Source organism: Condylura cristata, unplaced genomic scaffold (genome assembly GCF_000260355.1).
Source record: "Condylura cristata isolate star-nosed mole 26May11 unplaced genomic scaffold, ConCri1.0 scaffold00024, whole genome shotgun sequence".
NCBI lineage: Eukaryota > Metazoa > Chordata > Mammalia > Eulipotyphla > Talpidae > Condylura > Condylura cristata.
Window position 1 is genome coordinate 24,089,503 of NW_004567125.1, and position 13,459 is coordinate 24,102,961.

The window sequence follows — 13,459 nt, forward strand, 5'->3', positions numbered from 1 at the left end:
GCGAGGCTCCGCTGCAACCTGTTCCTCCCGCGCCGGCGAGCTCGCCGGTCGCCCGCCGGCTCCCGCCCTCTGGCCGGCGCAGCCGCGGATCGCTGTTGCATGCTGAACCGGGGAGGCGGCGGCGGCGAGCGCTCCGGGAGGATGCTGCCGCTCGGGTTTCGCTGCTCTCTGGATGCTGCTCAACTTCTATCCCAAGCGCTGGAGCTTTGAAGTCATTTGTCCCTCACCGGTTGGATCGAATTCTCATTTTGAGGTTTTGGGCGTTGCGGTTTACGCAGGAACCTCAATACCGCCCCCCACCCCTCCTTGGATGCATCTCTGCTGGCAGATTTAAAGACTCACATCTTGACGGTGGAATTTCTTAGATGGACTTGCAGGGGCTGTTATAAAGCATGTCACCGTAACCCTGTCCTTGCGGGTTTTTTTTTTTTTTTAAGTTCTTTTGTTATCGTTTCCCCCTTCCCCCAACCAATAAATCACCCAACTGTTACCTAGCGGGCCGGTGCTTGCCTCTCTCCCAGAACTAGGTGGTGCGTCTGCCAGAAGAGGAGCTATGTTCGAGGAGCTGCCTACTCCACCCCTCTTCAGTCCCTGAACGCCACCACACACTGACATTTTGAAAAAAAAAAAAAAAATTGCCTTCAGAAACTGAGCACCCCCAAGCCCTCCCTCCCCGCCTTTTCTTCCTTCTTGAGGAATGGAGCTCCGCGGAGGGTGCTTGTAGAGTCAACAGTTCAGAGCGGCGGGCTTGCTCTTGCCTCCCCGCGGAAGAGCTCGTGCGGCTCCCGGTGGTCTCGGGGCCGGTCTGGATGCGGCTCTGAGCCTCCGGGTGTCTTTCTGCTTGTCGCTGCGCGCGGGTGTTCGGCCGCGATCACCTCTGTGTGTCTTCTGTCTGTTTAAACTTCAGGATGGCTCGCTTCGGGGAGGCGGTGGTCGCCCGGCCGGGGTCGGGCGATGGAGACTCAGACCAGAGCCGGAACCGGCAAGGAACCCCGGTGCCGGCCTCAGGGCCCGCGGCCGCCTACAAGCAGTCTAAAGCGCAGAGGGCGCGGACTATGGCTTTGTACAATCCCATTCCTGTCCGGCAGAACTGTTTCACCGTCAACAGATCCCTGTTCATCTTCGGAGAAGATAACATTGTCAGGAAATACGCCAAGAAGCTCATCGATTGGCCATATCCTTTCTTGCCCACCGTAACTCCCTTCTCCCCCTTTGCATTTCTTGGGGGTGAGGGGGGAAACCTAGCATGGAATTTATCACCCACCCCCTTCCTGGTGCCAGTTTGCCCCTTTGCTGAAGTGCACTCTTTACTTTGGTGCATCTAAGGGGCAAGTTTGTGCCATAGAGACTGGTGTGGGCACTAAAGTGTTTTTCAAGGTAAGACATTGGGTTTTTGTTTTTTCCTATGTGGAAATCGCTAGAGTCCCTGGGTGTGTGGTGGTGCAGTGTCTGCCCCTTTCTGGGCAAGGCTTTGTCTGATTTCCAGTCCGCCCCCCCCCCCCAGTCCTTCCACAGCTGCACTCTACACAGAATGGGGTGCCCTTAATCTCAGGGCTGGTTTTCTTAGTTAGGTCTCCCTTTTCCTCCCTTTAAGCCCTCACCTCTGCTCCCATCCCGCCAGCTGGGGGGTACACCTGCAGTATCTGCCTGTAGGGGAGTTGAAGCTCTGTGAGGGGCTGGATCATCTCAGAACACTCAAGCCATGTAGACATAGAGAATGGATACAGGAAAGAGGCTTTTTGCCTGGGCATCCAGCTAACTCCAGGGATTGAGTTTAAGTTGCACTGAAAGTGGAGTGAATGGGCATGTCAAAGGAGACAGAATCCGACAGGGCCCACACAGCTCAGAGTTGCGGTTTTCTTCCTGCCCATGCTTTCTTTCCTCAGTCCTGTGTTGGGTCCCCCCCTCCCCTCCCTGACCCAGAAGAGCCCAGGAGCCAAGTGGATCTGCTGGGTCTGAATTTACCAGCTGAGAGCTGCATCAGCTGAGCCCAGAGGTGTGCAAGCAGTCTGTCTCTCCCCTGCTCCGGAGGAACTGCTCTCTACAAAGAGCTGATGGGGGCGGCTCTGATGTGCAGTGTCAGGGTGAACAGGCATGGAAGGAGCTTCTTGCAGGCTTAATCAAGTGCACCAAATGCAAGTTGCTGATTAGGCATCTTGCTGCCTTGTTCTTCACTAAAGATTCGGGTGTCTAGCAAAGTCTTTAGGCACTGGAGGTTGTGGGGTGGTGAGGGGGCATTAGTAGAGCCGTTTTAAGCTGGTGGTCAGGCATGGAGACAGGGGACTCTGATGCTTATATGGGGAGAGATTTCTTGGGGAGGATGCACCTGCAGAGGAGGCCCCACTTCTTCCCTGTCTTTCCCCTTCCCTACCCCCACCCCAAGGTGTGCAGCACCAGGGAGACAGCTGGAGCCACTTTGGGTCTCTAGTATCAGGGAGGTACTTGGCAGCCCTCTTCCTCCCCCTCCGGGGCTTGCCCCTGCTGCCCCCACCCCAGGCTCTGGTCCCCCCTCCTCCCTCTCTAGTCCCCTGCTTCAGCAGCCCAGCGATTGGCTGGCCCTCAGAGCTTCTAGGCAGCACCCATCATTAGAAACGCAGGAGCATCTCTAAGCAGATATTCTTCCTGCTGCCGCTGGCAGCCTCCCACAGCCGCCCCAGGCTGGGTTTGCTCTCCTCCTCCCCGTGCTCCCCTCCCCCCTCCGCCCCCACGGAGTGGTGGAGGCCTTACAGTACCGAGTTAAAACATCTCCTGGGTGGGGTATGGGAGGCGGAACGGTCTGATTCCTGCAGTCCCGCTGCACAAAGCAGGCAGATCCCATTGTGCTGTCTAATGCGGCCACGAACACTACTCTGTCGGGTCCCTCCTGGTTTCCCCAGCCCAGCCCCGCCCTCGCCCACCTTCTACCATTCGCAAAATTGCCCCACCCACCAGGTGCTGCTTCAGTAGCGCCCCTCTCTTTGGGGCGTGTTTACTCTAGATGGTAGACAAAGCCTCCCCTCCACCCCATGCAGGTAGTAAAGTGTGCAGCCACGGTCGAAACTCCCGGAGCCAGGGGTCCCGGTCCCTGGGTTTCAGCAGCTCAGGCACTTCTGGCTGGGCCCTGGCTCCTGGGGCTGGGACGTGAAGCACGTTTTCTATACCACGCGGTCGCCTCTGCTCACGTTTTTCTCCTGCGCTGCAAAGACACCACCTTTCTTCCAGGCGGTGCGAGTGCCAGGTGTGACTAGGTTTTACTCTTCCCTTCACTGTCTGTAGCCAGAATGGACCAAAGTGCATCAAAGGAACTCCCCAGAGAGTTGATTTCAGCCTCATACTCAGTGTCCTGGCAGTGAGCCTCATCCCAGTGGTCTCTCTGTGACCCGGTTGTTGGAAGTTTTGCAGTGGTTTACAGCATTCAAGCTGTGGCGGTGGGGTTCAGAGAACATCTGCTAATGGTGTTTGGAGAAACCCGGCTGGAAAAGGAAAAAACAAAAACAAAAACAAAACAACAACATGATTTGATTGCTGTACAGTGTAATTGACTACTAGGTATCTTCTCTGGTGGTGACTGTTAGGGGAACACTGTCTGCTATAGGGTCTGAGTTACCTTTGATACCCTCTCTGAGTTCCCGTTCCTACTCCCCTTTCTTTCTAAACACCCAGCTTCCTAAAATATTTTGCTGTGTCTTACTGGGGCTCACTGTAAGTAGTAGGTACCAGGGCAGCTTGGGAATATTGCCTCCTGTGTTCAAATCTCAGTTTCTACACCACCCTGTGACCTTGAAACCTTACTTCATTACTCCTCGACTCAGTCTCCTTATTAAAACAAGGATGATCATAATGAGTTCCTGGGAGAATTCAATGAGTTAAAACATGTCAAGTTGCTAGAACTTTGTCTAATTCTCCAGTAAACTCTTAGCTATTGTTATTCATAGAAATGTCAGCACCCCTCAAGGGAGGAGTCTTAGTTCCACACCTGATGAACTTAGTCCTTTAGATAGACTTCTGTCCTTCCAAAGGAGCCAGGAGCAACATCAACACCACCCTGGGAACCTGTTAAAAATTTGGAATCCTGAGCCTCACTGTAGACTGAGTAAGAATCTGTAATTGAACTAGGTCCTCCAGTGATGAGTATCCACATTCAAGTTTGGGAGGTATGTCTGCTCTCTGTAAGAGCCAGATTTGGGGTTGTGGGAAAGAGTAAGATTATTCAGAAAACACCGGAGACCTGCTTGGAGCTGACACACGGCAATGTCCATTTGCATTATTTGTGCATTATGCTTTTGGAGACTTAGACATTTTTATTGGCTGCAGAAAGTCACAGTAAGCATTTCTGTGTACAGCATCGGTTTTTTTTTTTTTTACTGGTCTTTACTGAGATGGGCTTGAAAAGATCAGTTAAGTAAAAGGAATGATTTTCATTACATTGTAGGACCCTCTAACAATGTGGGGGTGGGGTAACCTTATCCAGTTTTTAATAGGGGAGATGGAGGTCTTAGGGAAGGCATGCCTCAGATAACCCAGATTTGGTGTGAAAGATGATGGCAAGTCACCAGCCCACTCTGAATGTGTTTTATTTTTCTTGGAAGCTGCATCTGCATAGGGAGATAATTTTATTTTCTTATGGCACTCTGTTCTGCAGTGGATACCATAACCTTTTTTGAAAATGCTAATCTGATTTATAATGTGATGTTATATTTTATATGATTCCGCCTTTTCCTTCTTGCTGATCTAATAGATCTAACAAATGGGTTCTCTTCCCCTCAGGGAACTGGCCGCTTGGAAAGTCAACTCATGTCCACTGTGTCATGCGATTCCCAGGTCCTGCCCTCTGTGCCAGATCCAGCGGACGTGCAGGGCCTTCACGCATGCTTTGTGAGATACCCCACGCGTGTTGGTGTTCTCCTGGTCAGCCAGTGAAGGGCAGGAGCCGTATGTCTGACTTGAAGGTGCTGTGCCATAGAAGTGCCCTGGGAGATTCCCTCCACCCCCATGCAGGCCTTCTAGGCAGGGGGCCCCCCTGTTTCATGAGGAAATGAACTTGATTTAAGGTAGGAAGAGCAAATGTGTTTGCAGCCACTAAGATGAATCTCACTATAACAAACCTGTGGCTGTTCATCCATTGCAGAGAATTTCACAGTCATCCCCAAGGCACGCTGACTAGGGATCAGAGGTTCTGTGTTTTATTATGGGGAATTTCCATTTATTTTGGAGAATTTTGGTGAGGGTAACTGAAAGCTTTAGTTCCTAAATCTCCTATTTTGGCCCATATTTTCCTGCTTTGGTTGCCTATAAATGTGTGTATAAGTCCTTGCAAGATAGTAGAGTGTAATCCTGGAGTGAATTTCAGGTGTGATGTCATTCTAATGGCTCATGAGTCATAGCCCCTTGATTAGGGCAGAGGGTGACAACTCTGAAGGATGAAGTCTGTAATTACATTCTGCAGAAAGGCTTCCCCTCTCCTGTGTACCTGGGCACAGATGCAGATAGAGCTACAGTGACTGGATCTGGCTGTGAGGCTGCAGATGAAAACCTTTGGATTCTGAGGCCCCCAAGACCATCTCCATATTGTTCTTTGACTTTGCCCTTGTGATAAGGGCTGGGTCCTGTTCTGTGGGCAAGCCGGACTTGTTGGGGGACCACTTGTGATTGGAAGGCAGCCTGGAAAGCAGGTTGGAGGGAAGGTGGTTGACTACACTGAAATGACTTGTGGATGGAGCAAAAATACCAGAGATGTGATAGTTCCAACTACTGGTTTGCATTTTAAGCTAGCTCTACTTCCCTCCACTTGCTTTCTCTGTAATAGGTACAGAGCACACTGTGAATTAAAGGAGGATTAGGAGGAGGTGGTGGAGGAGATGGTAGAGGAGGAGGAAAAAACAGAACAGCCCTTCATGTTTTCTTCTTCTGAAAGCTCCAGACTGGAATTATTAGCTCCATCCAAAATTGCTTATCTCTTTTTAGCTGTCGCTGTATAAAATGTAGGTGTGCCCCTCCCGACTGCGCTTTCCCCCTTTTTTATAGGAACATCTGGTTTCATTCCATCATCACATTCCTTGGTTAAAATAAAACTCAGTCAAGACTTGCTAAGCTTTCAGAACTCTTGCAGACCCCTGGGCTCCCTGTTCCCTCAGCAGATCCCCTCCTTTTTGCTCAGGGCTGCCAGGAAAGCCCAGCCCTGCAGAGGTGACTCTGCTGATCTTATTCAACTCATCGCTGACCACAGAGATGTGAAAGCAGGAACCTAAACATGATTGATACCCTCTTATTCCAGGAGAGACCCGGTCCTTTTCTTCACTTTCTCTTTCTGCCCGGTCCTCCGCCCCTTTTCATCTTTCTATATTTCTCGCTCTCTCATTTTTAGGTTCAGCCTTTGTGAATAATTCATTATCTGTGTGGGTTTTTCCTAGGATTTTCAGAAAAGGAAGGTTATTTGTCTTCCTCTTGGATATGAGCAAGGTCTCTGGCAGAGGGTAGTTCACATATTAACTTTTCTCTCTAAGCCTGCTCTTTTCTGCAGTGGTTCTGAGATAGAAATGGGGAAATGGTTCTGGCCTGGGGGGAAATCTCTTGCAGTTACCTTTTCTTACTGTTCTATGATGCCTGCCTCTTCTCCAGCCCTGATAAGTTTAGGTGCCCCAATGCAGTTATCCCCTCCTCTGTTCAAGAACATGCTTAACTAGAAGGTGCTTGAGCCCCTCTCGATCCTTCTAACATCCTGGGTCTTCACACTGAGACATGAGTTGCTGCTGATTTAAAAAGGGATCTGTGACTGTTTAACCAGTGTAGAATTCACATAGGGATTGAGGGGGCTGGGAGATGGCCTCTAAATTAGAATAGAACACCTCCCACCCCATCATGACATATGACTTCTAAAGCAATCTCTTTCAAAGAGGGATAAACATGTCTGGGACCTATTTCAATGCTTCTCTTCCCAAGCATCCTAAATCTGCACGAGAGAACTTGTGTGGGTCACCGATCCTATTTCCAGAGTCACTCTAAATCGAAGACAACACTTACAGCACAGGGGTGTTCAAGCTCCTTCATGGGTGTGGTCTCTCACGTGCACACCTGTGCTCTGTTTTTGCTTACTGAGTAGTTGCACCATTGGCCAGTGTATGGCTGTAAACCCTTAACGGCACCAGGCAGCCTCATGTCCCCATCTCTGGAAAGCAAAGACCAGCCAGAGGTGTGTCCTTCAGAGGGCAAAAGGACCAAACCAAGGGGCCCCATATTGAATGCCTTTAAAACCTGTCAGCTATCCCAGACATCCCCATCCCACCCCTGCGGACCAGTGATTCCTTCTTAGGAGCTTCTTTTCTGATTGCGTTTTGAGTTCCACGCTTGTAGGATGAAACGGTACTCTCTTAACCCACTTGAACAGGAGAGAAAAGAAAGGTGACGAAAGACCCATTTTCAGAGCTGCTGTGCATCGGGCAGGGGCAGGGCTTGGGAGTTGGGGCAGGCTGGGCTCTGGTGGTCGGGACACGTGAGGGTCCACAGGGAGAGGCCCAGCCTGTCACCCACGCCAAGTGTGGCCTTCATGCCTGTGGGTGGTTGATTTGAATCACGGCTGCAACGCTGCATAATTTTGAGGCTGGATTTGTTGCTGCACTGGCCTTGCAGCATTTGGGCTGCGTCTGTCTCTCTCATCTCTGGAGAATCTGGAAAGCCTGTTTCACATGGAGGCCTCAGCTTTCCAGAGGCTTGTGTCATTAAAGTCGGCGGTGGTGGTGGTGGTAGCAATGGAGAAGGGTGTCTTTATGTCTGTGTCTCCTTGAGGGAAGGGGTGCAAAGGATGAGAACGAATGTGTGATGGGGAACGGGGCAGAGGGAGGAGGGAAGAGATACACTGGTCATTGTGCAGAACTGGGGCTTCTGGTGATCTGACTCTCGAATCTTCTCTGTGGCCGAATTGCAGAGGGCTTCAAGTGACTTCCTGGATCCAGAGAAGTGCTCTGAAATCTGGCACCAGGATGAAAAGAGACATCCAACTCTAGTGTATCTGTAGGTTTGAAGTTCTTCAAACTTTGTGTTCCTTTCTCCTGATTTCCACACCATCATCTCCTGGGTCTGGTTAGAGTAAAAAAGCATGAAATGGATTTTCCGCAGTCCTTCAGGAATACTCTGGCAGTTTCCAGCAATCTCCTGTTGGGACTCTTGCTGCTTTTCAGTTAGACTGGGTTCCTAGGAACCTGGGGGGTTGGGGTGATCACCACCTGCATCAAGGCTCATTTCTCATTCTCTCCGTTTTGAAGTCATACATCCTCACACTGCCTGTTTCATTTCCTCTCAAACCTTAGTGTGTCCTGGAAGCTGCTGAAGGGCTTGTGATTCTAGAGATGATGGGACCTCCACCCATAGTTTCTGACTCAGTGAAAGAGGGCCTGACAGTTTGGCTTTGTCCCTATTCCCAGGAGATGCTGATGCTCCCTGTCTTGGAACCTGACTCTGAGAACCACTGCAGGACAGTTTTCTTACCTGCCTGGTCGTGCCTTTAAAGGAGGTCAGGCTTACTGGTTGCTGAGAATCCCCATCCAGAATCTCTGTCTCATATACCAGCCTCACAGTCTACTGCTCGCAAGAAGCTCATTCACTGGGTTCAGAGCGTGAGGCTTAGAGACCCCCCCTGTCAAAATGCACACGATCTTGAGAGCGGGAAGAGCACTCTCATGCGGTAGTCCTCTCATTAGCTCGTCTCCTCCTTTCTGGCTTTATGACTGAGAGCAGGCTCCCCTGAGAACGGGCGCGGGACACGCTCCATTTAATTCCAGTGCCGAACGTCATGCTGGCACACGTGGTGAGCATTCAGTAAACTTTTGCTGAATGATTTCGTTGGTTAGTTACTATTGATTACAACAAGTATTAATGCACTGCCTGTCTGCATGTACCAGAGACTGCACAGATCGTGACCCCAGGACCTGGTATGACCCTGGTGTGTGGAGAGAGGGGAGAGGATGGCAGGGAGGTGAGGGAGGGTCATTATTGCATGGGAATTGGAGCTTGCCAAAGACAAGTTTTATCTACTCCAATCTTGCTCAGGATGGTGCCAGCTTCTGAACCATCCTACACAGGCTATGAACAAAGTAGAGAGTATTTGCTGTTACCTGGGATTTTGTTCTTTGCATTGACTGGCATCCAGAGGTCTGTGGAGAAAGGACAGTTGAGATTTGTAACAATGGCCCTTGGGCCTCCCAGCGTGTGCTTTTCCAGTCTCACCAATAAAGCTTTCGTTACATAATGTTCAACATGGTGTGGATGGTGGATGCATTTTCTTGTATTTGAAACTATTGCAAATTTTAATCTATATTGATTCTATGAAGTAACGCTTTATCATTTTGTCTGTTAAAATTGCCAAAGCATTCTTCAGCTAATGGAGAAATTGCTGTATTGTTCTGGAACTGAGTCCTTTCAGCTCTAGAATATTGTAGGACTTGCAGGTAAATCCTGGGACGATTGTCACATTGTCAGAATGTGGTAAGATTGAAGTCATTGTTTTTTAAATGGATTGATAGCTCTGCAGGCTTTTGATTTACTGGGTAACTTCTCTAGCTTGGGAGCTGGTTCTATGTCTAAATGAGTGTACTTGTTTCTGTTGGTTAACATGGAAAATGAAACACCACGATGTCTGAGGAAGAATCCAGTTGGCATCTCGGTGAAATGTTGATAGATGGTACTTTCCCCAACCGGATAGAACTGTTTGATTTTTGTGCCTTAAGCTTATTCTCATGTTCTTTTATTCTCCTTGATCAAGATTACGGTTCTCTTGCAGGGCTTTGAAGGCTATGGGACTTTAGAGTGGGAGTGACCTGAGTGGCCATCTAGTTGGTCAATTTTTTGAGTGTTAGGCCTGTTAGATTCCTAACTGGGTCCCAATTGTCTTGAAATTTGATTGAGGTATGAACACTTCTTTCTTGAAAATTACACCTGCTATTTTGCATTCCGTCTTCGGGGTCTGCTTTAAAAACACTGACTAGTCTTGCAGTTGTGTGTGCAGGTGAATAACTTAGTGACCAGTAAACTATTAGGGCACTTTCCTTGGGCACTTTTAGTGCCCCTTACTGCCTGATATCATAAGCACAATAGAATGTTACATGAGGGCTCTCCCTGATGGCGCACAGGGTTGGAGCACAGCACTGCAAAGCGGCCGTGGCCACTTCAGTGCAAGTTAAATCTCCGGCCCTGAAGGTGACCCACATGGTGGGGCAAACCTTTCCTGACCCGCCCACTGCTCCCCTCAGCAGTGTATTTCATCAGTCTGCCTATTTTGGTCCCCACTCTGACTCGGGTGAATCCTTTCACTACTCCTGCACCTCTGGCCTATACCCAGTTCTGTAAATAAATAAAATCTTAACAGAAAAAAGAGAATGCTTCATGTGAAGTCAAATCTGTGGTAAAGGAAGGCTGCTGGGACTCTTGTATAGAGATGTTCAAAAGTTCCCACGCTTTGGGATGTTAGGATGCTGAGCTGTCAGAAATAGTGACTCCCAGCACAACCTCATCCCCTTTACACACAAGAAAGACAGGTGTTTCCTGTGCAGGCAGGCTGCTTGAAACAACACAAGCACACTAGCCAGAGAGCCTTAAGTCAATACTGGGACTCTTCTCTGCATCACCCTGACAGGTGGCCATCAAGCTGCCAGTGACAGGATGCTCTTCCATTGCTGGAAAGCACAGGTGTAAGGAGCTGAGATATTCTTCAGTACAGCTTCCCCCGTTTGCCATTCTCCTGTTTCTGTTCTGTTAAGCAGAAATCTACTTCTTTCTCACTTAGCAGTCTTATGACACTGACTATTTCTGTCTGGCTAGAACTTTCTGTGACAATGGATTTAGTGTTATCATTGTTGTCCAGTTCCATAGCCACTAGCTACATTACATGTGCTCCTGGGCACTTGATGTGTGACTGTTGTGACCAAGAACTGTAATTTAAATTTTATTTGCATTCTAATTATGTTTGAATAACCACATGGGTCTAAGACTATATTATAGAATAGAATAGCAGAGGTAGAGCAGTTAGAAAACGAGGCTGGAAGAACTAAGTTCCTGTCTGATCATTCATTTGTGAGCTTTATCGCTGTGGAAGGCTTCCTTAGCTTGGTGTATTGGAATTCTTGTGATCCATTCTGCACACCACCAAACCTGCCCTGAGCTTTTCTCTATCTTTGCAATGGATCACTACTAGCTGCAGGCATCATCCTGTCCAGGCCTCTGTACCTGTGCAGAGTGACTCCCTCTGCCCGAAAGATCATCTCTTTTGGACAGTACTCATAGTTTGCTTCCTCTGTGAAGCCTTCTTTGATTTTTCCCAGCTGAGTAGGAACTTCTCCCTCCATGGGGCTCCCATATGACACCTAATTTATTACTTTATTGTTAACATTGCTTAGCTTAATATTGGTTTAAAATGCTAGCAAAGAGGAGGCATTATTAATTAGGTTTTTTAATCACAAGAACATAAACCAGTGCTGATTAACATTGGTGTTTAACACATTTGCTTAAATGAAGATAATTTGGTTTTTTTGTTTAAGAAAATTTGGTCATAGATTATTTTTTTGTTAGAGAAATGGCATCCTATTCTGACTTGACTTGAGATTACAGTCAGTTTAAATATTTGAACCTTTTAATGTGCATTGATGACAGTTTTCCCTCACTCTAACCTCATACAATTGAACTTTTGAATCTAAACTCAAGACTCTGTTTATGTCAATTATATAACATCTTCTTGCTTTTGGTTTCACCATCCATCCTGTAGAGATCCTTTGCTAGTACAGACAGTGGATGAACATGTATTGAATATTTTAGGTTCTCTACTTCTAAATAAAAAAGAAATGCATAATTTAAATATAGAGAACTTGAGGTGACAGAAGATTAATTCAATTGCCCGAGGTACCCCTAGCGAACCTGAACGCCGTTGGTCCAACTCCAAAGTTTAAGTGGTCTCCATTATACATTGTCTGTTGTCTGTCATGTTTAATGAGTGAGCTCTTCTCCTGGCTTCTCGCTCACCTGCAGACTGCGTAAGTGTGTGCTTTATGCTTTTGTTCAAATAATTGATAAAGTCGGTCAGTACCAGGTAGCTTCCTTTGCTTATAAGTGCATTAGTCCATTCTCATCGACTGTTCAGCTATCTTAAATCTTCTGAGCTGTGCTTTAACCAGCTGACATGTCTCAATTTTGTCTGTGAGAATGTTGTAGGAGGTATCATTGCCATGTGCCTTCCTGAAATCAAATACACCCTTTAAAGACTGTTCATGTCTGTTTCAGGCCAGGGGGTAGCATCTGGCTTTCTCCAAATTCTACTACTCTAAGTATCCTTTTCTGAGGTATCATTTCCTTTCTAGGTATCACCTGACTATTACTGATTATAAGACAGCATTTTATTTCTCTACAGATGATGATAATGCTCATCTCTAGAATCACAGCAGGTGTCAGATGCCCTGTAGTCCAGTTCCCAGGTGATAAAAATTGTGCCTTAAAGAACAGGATTTGCTACTTACTCAGTAGCTTTAGAGCATCTTGGTTACAAATAGCCTGTGTGGCCTCCCTGTTGATGCAGGTGTTAAAGTCTCAGCTCTATGAAGCTATCTGCAGCCACTGCAGCACAAGTTCTATCCCTGGCCAGGGAGGTGACCCACATGACACAGCAGACCTCTACTGTTTCACCTGCTGCTCCCCACAGCAGTGTATTTCATTTGATCCACTTGTTCTGTTCCCTACTCTGTCTCTGGTGAATCCTTTTACCCTTCTCGCCCCACCTTTGGCCTACACCTCAGTTCTTGTATGCATAAATAAATAAAAAATTAATCTTAAAAATAAACAAAAACAACATAGCCCGTGGATTCAGGTCTTGGTTCCATCTTTGGTGCTTCCTGGCTGTGAGCCTTGGTGGCACTGTTTAATCTAGATGTGCCTCAGTTTTCTCAAACAAAACACGGCAATAGAAATTTTACATATAGGGTGTATTTTACATATTTGGTGATGATCAAATGAGGTAATACATGTCAAGGATAAGAATATGTCTGGCACTTAGTAAGCCATGAATAAATCTTAGCTGTTAGTGTCTGGTTAATTCTGGATGAATCAACATAAACGGTTGCATCTCAGTTTTCTCCTTCTAACAATTTCTTCCATTTTCTCTGGACCCTTGTAAGGTGTCTAACCTGAGCTGGCCAGATAATATTTATGTGGGCCTCACTTTGTTCCTTGGAGCCTCTCTGAGGTTCCACTGAAAGGTGAGATGACTTCCTGCTTTGCCGACCTTACCTATCTCCTTTAGCTAATCTAGAGGGCCCCCTGCCTCCGCTAAGACACACAGCTAGGAAGTGGCAGAGGTGGAATCAAGATCTAAATCTACAGGTCATGCGTTTAACCAGGACACTTTAAAGCTTCCTGACAGAAATAGCTAGTGGGTATGAATGCCCTTTGGAAACATGTTGGATGTTAATACTCTGGTAGATCCATAAATACTTATCGAGCACTTGTA

The 13,459-nt window shown here is 47.6% G+C and overlaps 1 protein-coding gene across 1 annotated transcript in view; it reads left to right on the forward strand.

Moving 5' to 3' along the window:
- Positions 1-481: 481 nt before the first annotated feature.
- The window catches only part of CACNA1E (calcium channel, voltage-dependent, R type, alpha 1E subunit), a 291,648-nt gene continuing 278,670 nt past the window's right edge, over positions 482-13,459 (forward strand). The window contains exon 1 of the mRNA XM_004688539.2: positions 482-1,174. Within this exon, the coding sequence (XP_004688596.1) occupies positions 909-1,174 (266 nt within the window). The 5' untranslated portion in view covers positions 482-908. The remainder of the gene's footprint in view (positions 1,175-13,459) is intronic.